Source organism: Entelurus aequoreus, linkage group LG05 (assembly GCF_033978785.1).
Source record: "Entelurus aequoreus isolate RoL-2023_Sb linkage group LG05, RoL_Eaeq_v1.1, whole genome shotgun sequence".
Taxonomy (NCBI): Eukaryota; Metazoa; Chordata; class Actinopteri; order Syngnathiformes; family Syngnathidae; genus Entelurus; species Entelurus aequoreus.
This window is the reverse complement of record NC_084735.1, coordinates 50413540-50434074: the sequence shown is the minus strand read 5'-3', so window position 1 is coordinate 50434074 and position 20535 is coordinate 50413540. Positions and strand designations below refer to the sequence as shown.

The window sequence follows — 20535 nt, the reverse complement described above, 5'->3', positions numbered from 1 at the left end:
ACTTTTAATGATGTAAAGACCTCACAAACTGATTTTTAGCTTTGATGGCTTTATATCTCGGTTCATAAGGAGGCGACTTTTCCAGGGTGTACTTGCCTTCCTCCCGAATACAGCTGGATAGGCTACAGCCTCGAGTGGGACAAGCGGTTGTAAATGGATGGATGGATTAAGGATTATCAAGTAGCGTTTCAGTTTACTCTTATTTCCTGCGGTGTACAGTTTTATTTTGGTGATTTCCCTTCGACTAGCTGGCTCTGTGACGCCTTAGAAAAGCTCGAGACAAAAGTGGCGCGCTTTGCTTTGCAGACTACAGACTTTCTTACCTCCGCCAAAGAGGTTACGTTTTAACTAGGGTTTGTTTCTGTTTATAGCAAAATAACTCAAACAGTTATGGACCGATTTTGATGACATTTTCAGGAAACATCCAAAAAAAAAAATTTGTCTTATCGACTACGAGCACACTTCACTTCCTGCTTACAGCGTTCCAGGCTCCCACTTTGCCTGTCCCGCGCTGCACATAGGATTCTGAGAGATGTATCTTAAAGCGGTAGAAAAAAACTGCACTCACCAAGTTTTTGTTTGAAACCGTCATATGTCACAGCATTATTGTGAAGACTTTGAAACCGCAGTACCACAATATCTACAATACCGTTACATACCTACTAGCCCATCATTGCTAAATATATAGGAGATTGTGTCTCTTCAGTGACTACAATAAGGAGCACAATCCATTTCTTGTGTCTGTCTTTATGAATATACAGAACATATGCTGATCATCAGAACGCCACAATACTGGGAGGAAAGATGCAAATCTAAATATTCTGCACAAACAGTTTGTTTTATCCAGACTAAAACTCGATTGCAAGCGCTTTTTTTGCGTCTTTATTGAGATTTAGGTTCGAAAAGTATGTACTAACTGACAGAATTACACACACGGCTGTGAAAAAGAAGGCAACTGCATATCCTACGTATGCTTGTCAACATATATGGACTCAAAAATAAAAATATTAGACAATCACCAGTATCATTGTATAATTTTATAGCTGCTGGATAACCTAAGGGGCTGATTAAAATACATTTTATTAATATATTATTAACATCTCTTATGTAAAAAAAGTTTCTTAGAATATGCGTGTTCCTGCATATTCTTCTTCATATTTGCCAAAAGTGCCGCAGCCTCTCCCATGAGCGTAGCAGAAGTGCGCACATTTTTAAAAATTCTTCTAAATGCCCATAAAAAGTGGTACATGTCTGCTGCTTGTTTCAAAACACAGCAAACCGCCAGAAGTAGGAATGGATGTGCAGTAGATGATCAAGTGTCTTCGTTGTGAAAGCCCTGATTTGTTGACGCAAAAACTTTATTTGAAATATGTGCCTGTCCCACTTTTCAGTTGCACATGCAGTCTTAGTAGATCACATGCAACACACCCACCAATAATACACGCAGCTTTATAGTTTGCACTAGCTCTTTAGCGTGTGGTATCTGGATCTTAATAGATCTACCTTCAAGCTTTTTTAAAACTTTAGAACCCAAGAAGAATAGCTGATACTTTTGCAGCAGCTAATCTGTATCTTAAGAAACAAATAAACTAATAATTTTGTTTGCAGGTCAAATGTAGTGACATTTTTCATCCAGTAAATGGCATGATGCCATTATGAAACATTAACAAAGTATCAGTGATGTGTCGATACAGGTAGTTAGTGTGCCATACACTCACTGAGGTCGTATTTACCCATCAAGATACGTTAACGTCTTTCTGCGTTACAAACATCATACCACAATCTAAACTTGTATTAACACATTGCTGTCTGAGCAGCAAAGGCATTCAGTAGTGCACATTGAACCTGCATGCTGTGCTCTCTTAGAACAGAGTGGTAGATGTGAAGATCCCAAATTCCATTACTGTCATTGCGCTCTGACTGTTCCTTTCTTTACTACTCTCCGCCACTACGCTCCTTAGATGCCATTATTTGAAGTTAGTCCCTTCCTTTCCGTTATGTAGTCAAGATGGCAACTATTGAGAGTGGTATAAGAGTCCAGAACAGCACATTTTCACATATTACCAAACTTCTCAGGGTGAACGCACTCAAAAAACTGAAGTGAAAATACGGAAGTGCGCAAACTGAAACTCAGACCAAATGCACTAAAGGATATTTCTGGCATTTTACTTTTGGCTGTTAACTACAGTAATTCCAATAACAAAAAACAACTACAAAAAGACTACAACATAACACCAGGCAATCACTAGGCATCATTAGTGGTGCTGACAGATATTAACCATGTGAGAGGCAGTAAGGGAAATGCTAGCTGTCCCCAGCTGACACCACACCCAGAATCCCTCGAAATCTCAACTTTCATACATGTTTGTGTTCTCTCTTCCTTTTTTGCAGTAGCAGTCTGAAAAGCATGTTTGCATGAAGGATCAAGCAACAATCTTAATCTATTTGCCTTATTTGTTGAGGGTATTAACCTCATAGAGTAAGGTGTACTTTTTTAATTTTAGGCCAATAGATCTGTCAGTTTACAGAGATGTTATTGTCTGACAATGATGAACGAGATACTCTGCTATATTTAGGTGGATGCATCAATCATTAATGCATCCACCTCTTGCAGCAGTGGCTTCTCATTTACTATCATCAATGGATGTGCATAGTTCTCATAATGTTTCACAAGGAAAAGTTTTCCATCTACTTGTGTTCTGTGTGAGACTGTACCTTTAAAATGATAGGCATTCCTGCTGCCTGTTATGTAGCCGGTGTGTTTGGAGCATTGGTATCTACTGTATCAACTTTAGGTGTAAGGTGGTCCTCAGTCTGAGGTCGTGGTAACCATAGCAGTGCTTGGAAAGTGAAATGTGATGCAGAAGGTCTGTGGGCTGTGTTTCTGAATCACAACTGTATAATGATCAGGCAGAGCTTAGTCTGCATCAAAGATGCAGCACTCAAGTATCTGTTTCAAGTCACGACGCACAATGCAGTGTGGTGTCACTGTGGGAGGCAAATGGAAGACTTTGTGACTGGAAGCTCTGCAATAGTCCATTAGTCTCACATCTAAGATGTGAACTGCCTGTTAAATGTGGACATATTTCACAGGCTGTGTCTGGAAGTCTACATTCCTCATTGTCACAGAAGCATGTTTCCTTAATTTGGGAATGTGTACTATTAAATACAGTATGTTTGTGTATTCTTGTTAAGGAACAATGTTAGAGAGCAACAAGTTAAATTAAGTACAATTTAATTATATCTATAGTAGGGTTGTCCCGAAACCAATAATTTAGTACCGGTACTGCTACCAAAATGTACATCGATACTTTTTGATACTTTATTTTAACAGAAAATCTTACAATACATTAAACACTCAGAGTCAAAGAACAATTTTACCAGGTTAAAATAGAAATTAAAAGGCATTAAACACTGCTGCCCTCACCTACCAGGGGGTGATCAAGGGGATGGGTCAAATGCAGAGGACAAATTTCCGTTGTGCTTTTCTTGTTGCACTCAAAGAACAATTTACAATGTTCCATTTGACATATAGTCTGCCATAATCAAGGATTAGGTTAGAGTATAATAAAACGTTTAATTGACATTATATTAAACGCTTCATGATTTATGGTTTCCACTCCTGGTCTGTGCTTTAAGAAAAATACAATTATTAATAAGTACTAAAAACAAAACTATGGACACATGTACATAGATGAGCCATGTAGAAGGTAAAACACATTTATTAAAAACAAAACGCAAATTGTAGGAATTTGCTACAAAATGTAGTCATTTTACTTGCACTAGTTGACGCTAATTGGGTGGTCTTAACTCTGCTAATATTTGGCATCAAGCCAAGCAGCTGTGTGCGCGTCTACGTATCTACATGTGCACAACATGGGAGCTGGTTAATTTATTAGAGTAGCGTATGTGTTTGTGAGAATGGCAAAGTGTTGGCTGAGTGACGTCAGTGAGTGAGTGGGCGAATAAAGAGAGAAAGAGGTAGCGCGTGCACTGCGCAGTAGAGAGAAGAACAGGTCCGGTTGTGTCTTGCAAAACTAATAATAAAGCAACCAGATTGTCACGAATCGGCAGCCTCGAAATCTGACCGAGAAGCGGAGCTTAGCAGACCCATTGCCTGTCCTAGGTGAAGGATCAGACAAAGAGCAGCTCGAAGACCTTTATGGAAAGTAAAAATCAACAACCTAGATTTCCCTCGTCCAGACGCGGGTCACCGGGTCTCCCCTCTGGAGCCAGGCCCGGAGGTGGGGCATGATGGCGAGCGCCTGGTGGCGGGGCCTATCCCCATGGGGCCCGGCCGGGCACAGCCCGAAGAGGCAACGTGGGTCCCCCCTCCAATGGGCTTACCACTCATAGGAGGGGCCATAGAGGTCGGGGGAGATGTGAGCTGAGCGGCAGCCGAAGTCTGTGGCGGTAATCCTAGAACCCGCTGGTGGACACCAGCAGTGAGGGATGCCGTCAAGCTGAAGAAAGAGTCCTATCGAGTCCTTTTGGCTCATGGAACTCCAGAGGCAGCTGACAGGTACCGACAGTGTGCGGCTTCAGCGCTCGCAGAGGCAAAAACTCGGGTATTTGGAGGAGTTCAGGGAAGCCATGGAAACGACTTCCGGATGGCTTTGAAGCGATTCTGGACCACCATCCGCCGCCTCAGGAAGGGGAAGCAATGCATTGTCAACACCGTGTATGGTGAGGATGGTGTGCTGCTGACCTCGACTGCGGCTGTTGAGGATCGGTGGAGGGAATACTTCGAAGACCTCCTCAATCCCACCAACACTTCTTCCTATGAGTTAAGTTAAAGTTAAAGTGGCAATGATTGTCACACACACACTAGGTGTGGTGAAATGATTATCTGCCTTTGACCCATCACCCTTGATCACCCCCTGGGGAAGCAGTGCCTGGGGAATTTGTGGTGGGCTCTCCTATTTCTGGGGCTGAGGTTGCCGAGGAAGTTAAAAAGCTCCACGGTGGCAAGGTCCCGGGGGTGGATGAGAACCGCGTAGATTTCCTTAAGGCTCTGGATGCTGTGGGGCTGTCTTGGTTGACAAGACTCTGCAGCATCGCGTGGACATCGGGGGCGGTACCTCTGGATTGGCAGACCGGGGTGGTGGTTCCTCTCTTTAAGAAGGGGAACCGGAGGGTGTGTTCCAAATATCGTGGGATCACACTCCTCAGCCTTCCCGGTAAGGTCTGTTCAGGTGTACTGGAGAGGAGGCTACGCCGGATAGTTGAACCTCGGATTCAGGAGGAACATTGTGGTTTTTGTCCTGATCGTGGAACGGTAGACCAGATCTATACTCTCAGCAGGGTCCTTGAAGGTGCATGGGAATTTGCTCAACCAGTCTACATGTGCTTTGTGGACTTGCAGAAGGCATTCAACCATGTCCCCCACATCCTCCGGGAAGTCCTGTGGGGAGTGCTCAGAGAGTATGGGGTATCGGACTGTCTGATTGTGGCGGTCCGCTGCCTGTATGATCAGTGTCAGAGCTTGGTCCGCATTGCCGCCAGTAAGTTGAACCCGTTTCCAGTGAGGGTTGGTCTCTGCCAAGGCTGCCATTTGTCACCGATTCTGTTCATAACTTTTATGGACAGAATTTCTAGGCGCAGTCAGGGCGTTGAGGGGATCTGGTTTGGTGGCTGCAGGATTAGGTCTCTGCTTTTTGCAGATGATGTGGTCCTGATGGCTTCATCTGGCCAGGATCTTCAGCTCTCACTGGATCAGTTTGCATCCGAGTGTGAGGCGACTGGGATGAGAATCAGCACCTCCAAGTCAGAGTCCATGGTTCTCGCCCGGGAAAGGGTGGAGTGTCATTTTCGAGTTGGGGAGGAGATCTTGTCCCATGTGGAGGAGTTTAAGTACCTCGGAGTCTTGTTCACAAGTGAGGGAAGAGTGGATTGTGAGATCGACAGGCGGATCGGTGCGGCGTCTTCAGTAATACGGACGCTGTATCAATCCGTTGTGGTGAAGAAGGAGCTGAGCCGGAAGGCAAAGCTCTCGATTTACCGGTCGATCTACGTTCCCATCCTCACCTATGGTCATGAGCTTTGGGTTATGACCGAAAGGACAAGATCACGGGTACAAGCGGCCGAAATGAGTTTCCTCCGCCGGGTGGCGGGGCTCTCCCTTGGAGATAGTGTGAGTAGCTCTGTCATCCGGGGGGAGCTCAAAGTAAAGCCGCTGCTCCTCCACATCGAGAGGAGCCAGATGAGGTGGTTCGGGCATCTGGTCGGGATGCCACCCGAACGCCTCCCTATGGAGGTGTTTAGGGCACGTTCGACCAGCAGGAGGCCACGGGGAAGACCCAGGACACGTTGGGAAGACTATGTCTCCCGGCTGGCCTGGGAACGCCTCGGGATCCCCCGGGAGGAGCTGGGCGAAGCGGCTAAGGAGAGGGAAGTCTGGGCTTCTCTGCTTAGGCTGCTGCCGCCGCGACCCGACCTCGGATAAGCGGAAGAAAATGGACGGATGGGTATATTAAAAATTAATGACTAACTTCAGGCATTTTAGCTGTCTAATAGACTCATTGTATATTATTGTATTTCGAATTAATTATTGCAATTTTAGCTATCTAATAAATTGTATATTTATTCTCTTATGGTATCGGCGCTGTGGTGCCTAATGTTTGTGTGTGTGATTGACGTTTGTTTTTGTGCTTTTCTTCTTTGCAAATTTTAAAGCTGCTTCATACTTGAAGTTTCTAACAAAATAAATAAAGTTCTTGAATTGCTATAGACAAATTAGTCTAGCTGGTGAACTCCGGCTAAATTCATAGTTAAATACATTTTTTTAACAACTCGATCCCTCTGTTGTTAAATAAATAAATACATTTATTACCAAAGAGAATCGCAGACCGCATCGGACAAGCCCCTGCTTTTAATGCTCCCACACAACAGACATACTGCCTTAAATAGCATGTTATACTTTGCAAATGTATCAAGTTATATCTGTCTTTGATGTATTAAGGGGAAATGTTCCCATACTTTGAATGTATTCACTTACGGTGTTGTTGCCAGTGGCCATCACTATTTTTCTTTTCCTGCCGGTCGTGCGGTGGCATGTTTGTTTCCGTTCGGAAAAACATGAGCGATGAGCTATTGTCGACAAATTATTTTGTCTGAGACAAATTGTATTAGGATAGGATAGGACAGACTTTATTTACCCACAATGGTCCAATGCTGTTGAGGTGCAGATTCAGAAAGTCCACAACAAATAACGTAAAAAATACATGAAAACAATTAACAACGAAATGAGAGTACACGTGGAATATAAAGGAGCACAGAGTTGCTGCAACCAGCTGCTACTTCAGAGGTACCATTTTTACATACAGCAACAGAAGTAAAATACAATGAAAAACTAAAAATGAGTGATAACATAATACATATTGCGCACATATTATAGTTTTTTTGTCAACAATGTCGACGAACCTTTAATTTGCACAAATTGACTTCATCCTTTATTTGATGATACAGCTCTGGCACTCGTTTGTCAGTAAAATGCTGTCGACTTGGTATCTTGTACAGAGGCTCCAATGTATTTCATGTGTTGAAAACCTTCATTGTCCACAACGCTGTTCCCTCCCAAGTCTTTTACAATGAAACAAGATATGTAGGATGTAATTACGTTTGAAAGAAGCAATGAATATCTGTGTCTTTGTCCTGTTTTGTCTTTGAGCTGGCTGTAGGCATACTAGCCTTCTCATCGCTGGTTTCTCTGTGTCTTCTCACCAGGTGCGTGTTGAGGTTAGTCGTGCTATTGTTGTACATTAGTGCTGTTTCAGTCTTTGTGTATTACCACTGTAGCTGTAAAGTCCTAAACTATTACTGCTACTGGTTGCCGAATATAAATTAAGCTAGTTGGGGACAAGTGTTGTAAATTAGCTTTGGCTACAAACACTGTGATGCATGCATCGGATAACTGTTTCAGATGTCTATGTTTTTGTATCTGTCCCTATTTCAAATAAACCTCTATAATAATAATAATAATATAGTTTAGACGTGTGCAGCCGGCTAATAATCGATGTCCAGAATTGTGTCTATGTTTAACAAAAATGTTTATTATCATAAAGTCACCTAAATAAAACTCACTTTTTAACAAAACGGAAAATAAACGGGAGCAAACAAATACTAGCCTGGCACAGTCAAAAACTGTTGCGCCTCCATTCAGCAACACCTGAGCAAGATCCCAGCCCCTTCCCAAGTAGACCGGCACTTGGCCTTGAGCCAACCCCTTAGTGACATCATGAACTTGACAGACAGAGTATATGGCTCTAACAACCACAATTTTATCAAGTTTACCATTCTTCTTAAAAATCCAAATCGCTTCCAAACTTTGCACATTTTGTCTTGTTTGTTACTGTGCTTCTGGCAGCATAGCAGATCAATTAAATTGATTCATAATTTAGTAATCAGGCCATTGAATGGTTTATATTTGGTTCGATCCGGGTACCCATGTATCTATGCACACTCACATCTTTTAAATCAAAACATATTTCCGATTCAGATGGGTTATTTGGAACACCCTTAAAAGATAGTAATCAAAAATTACTAACCGATTAGAAATGTACCGTATTTTCCGGACCATAGGGTGCACCAGATTATAAGGCGCACTGCCGATGAGCTGGTCTAGTCAGGGCTATTTTTATACTAAAGGCGCACCGGATTATAGAGCGCATTAAAGGAGTCATATTATTTTTATTTTTTTCTGAATGTGGTCTGCAATACATGTAATGGTGGTTCTTTGTTCAAAGTGTTGTATAGATTATGTTTTACAGATCATCTTCAAGCCGCTTTCTGACAGTCGCTTCTGGATGCGCAGTTGTGTGGGCTGTCTTATTTTCATGACTCACCTTCTGCAGCGTCTTTTCTTTTCGGAGTAGCGTGCAAGGACGGGAGTGGAAAAAGTGTCAAAAGATGGAGCTAACTGTTTTAATGACATTCAGATTCTACTTAAATCAATAACGGACTAGCATCTCCTCATCCGTGGCTCACTAGTGCCAACACAACACCGGAAATGTGTGCTGTGAAAAAACGCCCGACCGGAACTCTCTAATAACTAATGTTCCTTGGGTGAATAATATAAGCTCGCCACACCGGTATGTTTTAGCACTTTTATGGCAAGTTTACTGACAGACATAAGTAATAACTTTACACTACTTTATATTAGAAATGGCATAAGCGGATGATGAATGTCCCATAACAAGAAGATAGAGAAAAAGAAGAAGCTTATCGACTACGGTGTCGGCACAGACTACAAAGGCGAACGCGCGCAAATATTCAGGACTTATGCAGATCCCAAATACAGATCAGCAGGTACCAGAAGGTAAGAAAAGTTGGTTTTGCATAATATTGCGAAACAAAACGCTAGATAATGTCTTGACTTATACACACACCATAATAATACTCGAATGTTGAAGCACAGTACAATCCCAAAAAGCGGTGCGGCTTCATAGCTTGCCAAAGTTGTACAAAAACATTTTGATAGATTTTTGAACGCCATGTGTAATGTTCTATATTTTCAATGGAACATATAACATTTTGGTGTTGTTTACTTGAGTCATATTGCGGTCTACACGTATCTCTTATGTGTGACTGCCATCATATTGCAGTCTACACGTATCTCTTATGTGTGACTGCCATCTACTGGTCACACTTATCATTTCACCATGTATCAAAAAAAAAATAGCTTCGAGGTCGGTAAGCACAACCAAAATTATTCCGTATGTCCTGAACGATTATGGCAAAAAATAGTAATCACAATTATTTTCACAATTAAAATTAAATTTAAAAATAGTTTATTAAAAAAAGTACATAAGTTAGTAACAAATAAACCACAAGTTAAATAATAATGATAGCAATAACAACATATTAAAATAACAATAGCAATATAAAAAAACAATAAAATTAAGTTATTTCTGGGGGTTTTTTATACCGTTTTTTACCTTTTACACGTATTTTACCACCATAGAGTGTGTGCTTTTTGTGCAAAATCAAATGTAATCAAATCTTTGTTAATCAAATGCAAAAACCCTCATATTGTTTGGAGCAATACATCTTTGGACTATTTTGACCAGTATTTTAGGTCAAAGCATAATAATTTTGTAAATGTATCAAAAAGTGCTTTAAGTACATTATGCTTTTGTGAGGTACTTTTTTGAAACCTTTGTTATTTTGTTTGTTGTTTTGTCAGACTGGATGTGGCGCCTCACGCTGTTATTGTTAAGTGTGCTGTCCTCTTGTTCTCAGCTTGACATGTAAACAGGCGACTCACTTCAGGCTGATGAAAAAATATAGCGCGCCTCTCAAGATGCAAATTGATCTTACATCGATATTGTCGTTCACAAAAACACAAGCAGATGAAATGTGTTGTGGGTGTATGGATGGTCTTGTTAGCTTTAGCTTTGCAGTTAAATTGCTGTTTCAAGTGACCGTCTCGACATTGTTTAGTTTAGGGCAGGGCGACTAAGTGTGTCGAGGATGAATGAGCTCTACCGGACACATTTTTTCCCAAAGAAATGTTCCTTCTCCTTACAATGACAACTTTTCACTTACATTTGTGTCAATTTCCCTGATATTCTGCGTTTAACAGCGGGTTCCATTTTATTGGCCAATTATGTGACTCCGTTCGCGGTTACTTAAATATGGAAATCATATGCCTGACTTACTCAGTGTTCGTTCTTACAATAACAATGTTGATACAGCTTGGTTATTATACAGGTTACATAACGGGGGGCTGTATGGCGTAGTGGGTAAAGCGGCCGTGCCAGAAACCTGAGGGTTGCAGGTTCGCTCCCCGCCTCTTGACATCCAAATCGCTGCCGTTGTGTCTTTGGGCAGGACACTTCACCCTTGCCCCCGGTGCCGCTCACACTGATTAATAAATGATATGTGGTGGTTGGAGGGGCCGTAGGCGCAAACTGCCAGCCTCGCTTCCGTCAGTCTACCCCAGGGCAGCTGTGGCTACAAATGTAGCTTACCACCACCAGGTGTGAATGAATGATGGGTTCCCACTTCTCTGTGAGCGCTTTGAGTATCTAATAATAGAAAAAGCGTGATATAAAATCGAATCCATTATTATTATTATTATAACGTAAATGAAGTATTGTTGGCGGTTTTTAAATGGATTTTCAAATGTATTAAGAGGCAGAATGGATCGCTCCCATCAGCTGCATTGCTAGCCAGAACAAGCCGATTACAAGTTAGAATACAAAAAAAAAGAAAAACGTTTTTGTCTTCTTGTTTCTCATAATGATTGTGAACGATAGGCAAAATTTTAAAAAAAAGTGCAGTTCCCCTTTAAATAGTCACATAGTTCAGTGGTCGGCAACCCGCGGCTCTTGAGCCGCATGCTGCTCTTGAGCCGCATGCTGCTCTTCAGCGGCTCCCTAGTGCTTCTCTAGTGGCTCCCTGGAGCTTTTTCAAAAATGTATACAAATGGAAAAAGATGGGGGGAAAATATATATTTTTTGTTTTAATAGGGTTTCTTTAGGACAAACATGACACCAATCATAATTGTTAGAAAGCCCACTGTTTAATATGTTTGTGTTCATGCTTCACTAATGAGAGTACTTGGCGAGCTGTACACATCCGTTTTTTCCTACGAATTTCGGCGGTCCATGAGCGCACCGTAGTTGTGTGTTTACATCAGAGGTGCCCATTAGTTCGATCGTAAGCTACCAGTCGATTGGTGAGAGTGTGTCAATTGATCGTGAGGCATTAAAAAAAGGGTTATTTTTGGCCAAACAGCTCAATTTTTGTTTCATCTGACATCACATGGCCATAGATAAAACCTTCTGGAGGAAAGTTCTGTGGTCAGATGAAACAAAAATTTAGCTGTTTGGCCACAATATCCAGCAATATGTTTGGAGGAGAAAAGGTGAGGCCTTTAATCCCAGGAACATCATGCCTACCGTCAACAATGGTGGTGGTAGTATTATGCTCTGGGCCTGTTTTGCTGCCAATGTAACTGGTGCTTTAAATGGGACAATGAAAAAGGAGGATTACCTCCAAATTTTTCAGGACAACCTAAAATCATCAGCCCGGAGGTTGGGTCATGGGCGCAGTTGGGTGTTCCAACAGGACAATGACCCCAAACACACGTCAAAAGTGGTAAAGGAATGGCTAAATCAGGCTAGAATTAAGGTTTTTGAATGGCCTTCCCAAAGTCCTGACTTAAACGTGTGGACAATGCTGAAGAAACAAGTCCATGTCAGAAAACCAACAAATGTAGCTGAACTGCACCAATTTTGTCAAGAGGAGTGGTCAAAAATTCAACCAGAAGCTTGTGGATGGCTACCAAAAGCGCCTTATTGCAGTGAAACTTGCCAAGGGACATGTAAATAAATATTAACATTGCTGTATGTATACTTTTGACCCAGCGGATTTGGTCACATTTTCAGTAGACCCATAATAAATTCATAAAAGAATCAAACTTCATGAATGTTTTTTGTGACAAACAAGTACGTGCTCCAATCACTCCATCAAAAAAAAATTTGAGTTGTAGAAATTATTGGAAACTCAAGACAGCCATGACGTTATGATTTTTAAAAGTGTATGTAAACTTTTGACTACGACTGTATATGAGGTAGATCACATCAACTTGGTCATTGGGTAAGTAGCACGCCTGCTGAAAATGTTTGGGCTCCCTTGGTTTACATGTATAACATTCTCCGATGCTGACACAGAAAGACTGTTTTCCAATGTTGTAAAAATGTGTAGAATGAACAGTGGCGTGCGGTGAGGTTAATGTCTGGTGAGGCACGACTGCATCATCACAGTCAGATTTACAAACATATGAACCTGCAGTGCAGGTGTACCTAATGTTGTGTCCCTGTGGTCGTTCGCGGCTCCTGCAGCGCGAGCATTGTTGTTTTTGCACTTTTTGGCTTCTTGTTAAGTGACTTTTTTTGTGTGGATTCGGTCTTGCACGTGGAGGGTTTGGGTGTGGGCTTTGGTTGGTGTGGCCGCAGCGCTCCCGTCGGGCGGTGCATTCTGCGGCGGAGGTGTTTGGCACCAGGAGGCGGGGTTATGAGACGAGCCTCACAGTGTGTCTTCGCAGCAGAGTTTTATGAATGCTCAGCAGTGCACTAAAAATATGTTACACACATACAGTTGTTGACAAAATACACTGTACATTATATACCTCAGCTAACTAAACTATGGAAATGTATAATATAATTCATATAGCAATACGGTCTCACTGCACAGCAGGCCAGCAGTTAGCCGAGTCATTGCGCACAATCCATGTTGAGGCACAAATCAGTGACGTGCCTCAACTGGCTGTTGATCACCGCACCGTCTCTTCTCAGTATTTGAACGGCAAATGTGAAAATAAAAATTAAAATAATCTAAAACTGGTGAAGTTAAATGGAAAATAACTTTAGTATAATCACTGGATACACATAACAATTTAATTATTATTTTTTTCTTTTTACTTTTTTTTTTCTTTCCATGATGGCAGGTGAGGCCGTGCCTCCCCTGCCTCTAGTGACGGCACGCCACTGAGAATGAATATTAAATTTCAACATTCCTCTCAACAAAGATTTGTTTCAGCCAGTGACACACGTTTCTTTCAGCACGGCGTGGTGTCAGGCACGTGGCTGTTGCAAACAAAACAAATACCTCAGACAAATATTCTCAAACATTAACAACATCAAATCCAAATACAGCACACACCTCACAGATAGGAGCTTGCAGTGTAATGTAGCTAATATAGACACTTATATCATGTGTTGCTTTTATTATAAGACTTATATAAGGCTTTTAATTTTTTGCAGCTCCTGACAGATTTGTTTTTTGTATCTTTGAACATTAAAAGTTGACATAGTTCAATGATCACGGTCCAGATACTTTGAACGTCTGTTAGTAGCAGGACGTTCAAACCGTGGTCCCCCTTTCAGTGTTCCGATGTACATTTTGATTTTTGATTGTCTTTTATCCTCCTCTCAATGGATGTTTCTGGTGTCTCAATTCAAGCGATCAGAATAAATGTGCTAGTTGTATGGAATTTGCTTTTTATCATTTAATTTTAAATGTAGAACAAAAAAATCATACCCATTTGAGCCGAGAGGGAGAATGCCTTGCAGCCAGATTACCACGTAATTGCTCAAGTTTTTTCACTCAAGCACATGGGAGAATAGTTCACTAAAGGAATAACAGCTTTTCGTTATTTGAAAAGAGCTGTCTATTTGCCACATGGCCAATTTTCCACTTTTCCCGAAATTCCAAATTGACCATAACACCAATGCCCTTTGATCATGAGAATCGTTACTTCTTCCACATTTCTCAAACAATTCCAACACCTAATTCAGCTCATTCATAACATTTAGGCTATCTATTTTCCATCCCAAAAATGCCCATTGGACCGAAATGTTCCACATTTGTTCCACATACTCCTACTCAGTGGCCTAGTGGTTAGAGTGTCCGCCCTGAGATCGGTAGGTTGTGAGTTCAAACCCCGGCCGAGTCATACCAAAGACTATAAACATGGGACCCATTACCTCCATGCTTGGCACTCAGCATCAAGGGTTGGAATTGGGGGTTAAATCACCAAAAATGATTCCCGGGCGCGGCACCACTGCTGCCCACTGATCCCCTCACCTCCCTGGGGGTGAACAAGGGGATGGGTCAAATGCAGAGGACAAATTTCACCACACCTAGTGTGTGTGTGACAATCATTGGTACTTAAACTTAACTTTATATTGTAACACATTTCAGCATGAAAACATGTCGGTTAACAATTTTCCACATGCTTCAAATTTTAATTTTTGCCTTTCAGTTCAGCTTCATTGCTTCAGCATTCACACCGGATTTCTGCAGAAATTACCTTCTTTGGTTAGTTAATGTACAACAGAGACAAAATTCTAGCTGCAAAATAAATTGGCTTTCTACTCTTATCCAGGTGATAGGTGCCAAAGAAAGATAATCACAGGAGTTGCTTGGCTTCACAATCAGGTTTGAGTTTCTCAGAGGTCAGTTGGAGATGTGGTCAAGATGACTCAGGTAGATCAATTTACTTTTAAATAATACCAAGCCTTTGTATTGGTGGCTATGGTAATAAAGAAACAATACTGCAACAACACACCTTAATTTCCTGCGCATAATTAATAAAGTATGTCAATTAGAGGTGTAACGGTACACCAGTGGTATTTACTTCGGTTCGGTAAAATTTTTGTTGTAAGTTGTTCGTTACAGAAAACAAAAGACAAAACCTCATAGCTTATGTGTCAACAGCTTTAATGATCACACTCACTTCGCAAAACATTCATGCATGTAATAAAGACAAGTCAATTAATTCATGAGATTGCTTCTCCTGCAAGCTGATGAATGACAGCCAGTGAGCCTCGTCAGCAAGGGCAGGTTGGCTCCGCCGCCCTGGACAGCAAGGCACGCTGGGGAGTTAAGGAGAGCGACGATGAAGTGTCATCATGCCAACGACAATGGCAGCGTTTGTGATGCAGTTTGTCAATTAAAAATTGATGTCATTGTTTAGAAATGACATCGTTTGCCATTGTGTATCAATACAATGATATTTTAGACTTACACAACAGCGAAGCACACAATAGCACACAAGTCAGACATACTTAATAATTGTCATTAATTTAAAAAATATTTGAATCTAAAACAGCACATTTGTCAGTATAAACAAGTATCAAATAGTCTCCAAGGCAGAAGCGTATTAGAATCCAGTATCCAGTAACAAACGTGTCCGCATCATTCAATTTACAGCTTAACTCAATGAATGATTGTGACCACAAGGTGCCACCAAAAAATAGTTACCACTCCACTTCAATTTAAAGACAACATACGTTCATTACAGTCAGTTAATAATAAATAGGTTAGTGTTTTTCCTACCTAACATTGTTTTTCATTTGAGTACTTTTACTTGATCAAACATTCCACTCTACAAAATAAAAAATATATGTTTGATATGTGCTGATATCATGTCGATTAAATATGAGTATCTGCCAATACAGAGCGCTCCGATATCATTATCATTATCATTGTAAGTGAAAAGGTTGTGTCCTCCCACTTTCCAAAAAAATGCTTGCTAGGTTAATAGGACCCTAAATTGTCCTTTGGCGTGAATGTGTTTGAATTGTTTGTACATTTGTGCCCTGTGATTGGCCAGTGACCAGTCCACTGTGTTTAAGGCCTCGTGCTTAAATCATTAGGCTCCAGCTTACGTAATGAGGACAAACTGTATAAAAAATGGGAGGATGTATTGAGTCCATATGGCATCTATTTAAAGGCAACCCTGTCTGTAGGAACAATCCCGCTGTGTAACTAACAGATTTTTGCACAGTACTTAACGCTCAGAAATATTTGAACGTATTTCTGAGGTCAACTTTTATCTCTGTCTGTCTCTGTCAGCAAAGTCTTCTGATCCACGGCTCTCCAGCGACCCCCAGGCCTCTTCACAGAAATGGGACCTCTCCCCTTTCACATTTCCCCAATCCCCTTCCTTCTCTTGGTCCTCCTACTGTCCGACCCTTGCACCTCCGCCAGGCCCACCGTTGTTGAGCGGGCGTCCGCCTCTCAGCTGACCGAGCCCTCTGGTAACGTCTCAGGGAGCGGCAAGCGGGCTTGTGCAGGCCACGTTGTGTGTAAACCGGGCATACTTCTACCTGTGTGGTTGCCCCTCAACCCTCCACAGGGTGAGCGAGCAGGAAGGGCTGTCATCTACTTCCTGTGTCTCATGTACATATTCATGGGAGTATCCATCATTGCAGACCGTTTTATGGCATCCATCGAAGTCATAACCTCTCAGGTATGTTAACTTTGACAGCATATTTTTCATGATACCATATCAGTGAAACATTGGAGAAGCACCCTGAAAAATGTTGCTCTGTTTTACATACTGTATGGCCAAATTTGCCTGCGTACCATTCCGAGAAACAAAGAATCCAACGTGTCTTTTTTAATTGATTATGACTGCGAAATAAAAGAATAGAGAAAGTTGCGAGTGCCAACACTTTGATAAAGAAGGTGAGAAGCACTAAATACACTAGTTAGCACTGTAGTTGTATTTCCTGTATAGCGAAGAGGCTGACTTTTTTTGTCCTTTTAGTAAAGTTTTGCTGTGTTTTGTCCAACATTTTAATAGTTTTTTTCTGTGTTACTCCAGTATACATGATTTATCCTAAGTTATTCAACAATACGCCAAAGCCAAACAGGCTCAAAAAGACATAACACATTTTAGATTATTATTTATTTTTTGGTCTAATCTCTTAACTATAGCCCTAAACACAGAATACAAAACATGTAACGTTTTATTTTATTTTAACACTTTTAATGCCTTTTGAGCAACACACTTCACTGTTTTTAATGAAATAATAATAATTAAACATTACATGTTTGGTATTTTTGTTTAGGGCTGAAGTTGATAGACATATTGGGGCAAAAAGAGTAAAACAATTATGAATAGGCTCCAGCACCCCCAGTGACCCCGAAAGGGACAAGCGGTAACAAATGGATGGATGGAATCCAAAATGTTGTATGCCTTTGAAAAACTAAGGGCTTTTATGTCTTGTTTGGCTTTAAAGATAACTAAAATTGAATGTCACCATATGGTTCGAGACTTTAATATAGAACAGGTCCATACATTATTTTGTAGGGATTTAAATATCAAAGTCTCACGGTACAATATTATCACGGTATTAACACCATGGTACGATGTTGTTGTATTATATGTCCCAAAACAGACAAAAAATAATACTTAAAAATGCCATAGTGTGTAAAATGAAGTGGCAGGAATGTTTAGGATAAACACACTTACTGTAATTGAACACAAGTATATTGCTAAAATGTTTTAATCATATTTATTACTACAAATAAGTATTTTTAAGTGCAAAGAAATGTGCGGGAACATCCACTGTGTCTCTCAACTGTTACTTTCAGAGAAGCAGTGTCCTCTACAGTGGACATTTTTTCTATCAATTTTGAAAATGCAGTTTTTCTTTTCTGGGTGATGCTAGCTTATCAAGTAGCTTCGGGTGTGCAGCTGTTGCTTTCCCTCGTCACGGCGCGTCTGTTCTGGCTTGGAACACTCAAGACGAACGTGGCACAGTATTACCTTCGCCACAGAGGTTATTTTTTTCGCCAGTGTTATGTTTGTTTGTTTATTAGCAACATAACTTAAAAAGTTATGAACAGATTTTGAAAAAAACAATTCCTCAATCCACTACAAAGTGGAACACACATTACTTCCTCCTTTCTCTTTCACTCCACGCACCCACATTGCAGACCCACGCTGCACAGAGGATTCTGGGAGGCATAGTTAATTTTCAGACCTGCCAAAGTAAAAGAGCCAGAACAAACCTACACAGAATATTTTTGTTTGATACCGTCACGCATCACAGCATTATTGAGAAGATATTGAAACTATAATGCCATGGTATCTACAAAACCTTCACATCCCTATTATTTTGATTAACAAACTGAATAGCCTTATCGTATTTACATAACAGAATGTCAGTTTTTTTGTCGACACAATTTGAGTTCTTATTTGAATTCAATAGTGTTTCTTAACTTATTTATCAAAGTGCTTGCATTCACAACTTTCTTTGGCCCCATAGTGGGTTATTTTGCAGTTGTATTAGCTAAAACAAAACATAGAGACTGAAGTGATGTACGATCAGTCTGTTTTTGTACCGTCAAAAGTTGGTAAATGCCCGATTATGGTACAGTAGAAAAGTAACGATAAAGGGTGTTAATGATAACCGCAGTAGAACTCTCACCGGTTAGTTTTACGTTTTAAATTACAAATAATTGAAAAAACCTGATTAATAGCTTCACTTTGATAAACACACGCACTGACTGGCACTAGCTTAGATACTAACATGAATACAAGAGACATTACCGTCTTTCCCCATTAAGAAACAACATACCCCTATCTAAACGTATACAAAAAAATTTGTCTGAACAATTAAGCTCTTCAATTGTGCACATTGAACCTACAAACTGCTCTCTTAGAACAGAGTTATCAATTCAGACTCAGAGGAATGACACAGAGGTGTTTTTTTACGTTGCGTTCAAGGACTGCTAAACAAAGTAGGACACCAAAACGCCTGCCAAAATATTCTTATCAGTGAAGCATAAGAAACACAATTTTTTAACAGATTTCAGTGTGCATGTAAGTACTTTTTGAGTACATTCAACAATACAGCAAAAATAATGATAACCGTGATAGATTTTGGTCACAATAACCGTGATATGAAATGCTCATAAAAAAAAAATTCCTCTTTTGTGTCCTTGTCTGTATTGCCTGTAGTTCCTGCTATGTTTTAGCTTCTTTGAGTGTGCTAGATCAGTTGTTTACGCCAGAAGGGCTCTGAGGACTGGAGTCTGGCTTGATGGTGGGACAGAATGGTGGTGTGTGGTGTGCTGTGTTGATCTTATTGGAGCGCACCACTTACATGACAATCAAAACTGCTCAATGCCGGATTGTTTTATCTTTATATGGGGTGTCTGTTACAGCTAAAAAAAAAAAAAGATTTGCATTAAGAAAATCGTTGTGTGTGTATACCAGCTTTTAGTGAGAACACGTGGGATTTTTTGTTTGGGCACTTGATTTTGTGAAATTATATTTGGCCCTATGACAACCGAGACAGGACCTGATCCATTAAAATCCAAATACCACGTGCTAAATAGCGTATGCAAAGAATAAAATTATGTGTACTATTAGTGGGCTTGTTGCGTGTGATCTACAAAGCCTGCGTGTACAATTGATAAACAAGTGCAAAAGTGAATATCCGGCTGAAATGAGGATATTGCATGTACAACCGGCCTTATGTGTCCATGGAAACAATCATTTGCCTCCACATTCATCTTATGCTCTCCAACCTGTAGAGTTTTGCACTGTTGAACAAGCAGCACACAGCGCCCTCTACGACCTGTATTAACAGCGTGCCAGCCCAGTTACATGTTGTATGAGACTTCTTTAGACACACATACTGTAAGTGACTGCAAGGCATACTTGGTCAACAGCCATACAGGTCACACTGAGGGTCGCCGTATAAAACAACTTTAACACTGTTACAAATATGCGCCACACTGTGAACACACACCAAAAAAGAATGACAAACACATTTCGGGAGAACATCCGCACCGTAACACAACATAAACACAACAGAACAAATACACAGAATCCCATGCATCCCTAACTCTTCCGGGCTACATTATACACCCCCGCTACCACCAAACCCCGCCCCCCAACCCTACCCCCCTACACATCAACCCCCGCCCCCTCCGTGCGTCGGTTGAGGTGGGCGGGGTTTGGTGGTAGCGGGGGTGTATAATGTAGCCCGGAAGAGTTAGGGATGCATGGGATTCTGGGTATTTGTTCTGTTGTGTTTATGTTGTGTTACGGTGCGGATGGTAGGGTCTCCCAAGACAAACAGGTCCTAGGTGAGGGATCAGACAAAGAGCAGCTCAAAGACTTCTATGGAAAGGAAACAACAAGGATTCAAATTTCCCTCGCCCGGACGCGGGTCACCGGGGCCCCCCTCCGGAGCCAGGCCCGGAGTTGGTGCACGATGGCGA

At 41.2% G+C, this 20535-nt stretch overlaps 1 protein-coding gene across 3 annotated transcripts in view; it reads left to right on the top strand.

Annotated features, from left to right (window-relative positions):
• The window catches only part of slc8a2a (solute carrier family 8 member 2a), a 124143-nt gene that overhangs the window by 52277 nt on the left and 51331 nt on the right, over window positions 1–20535 (top strand). For 2 of the 3 annotated variants that reach the window (XM_062048312.1, XM_062048311.1), the window contains exon 2: window positions 16366–16762. In XM_062048312.1, the coding sequence (XP_061904296.1) occupies window positions 16418–16762 (345 nt within the window). In that variant the 5' untranslated portion in view covers window positions 16366–16417. The remainder of the gene's footprint in view (window positions 1–16365; window positions 16763–20535) is intronic. The other variant, XM_062048314.1, reaches the window with a different exon arrangement.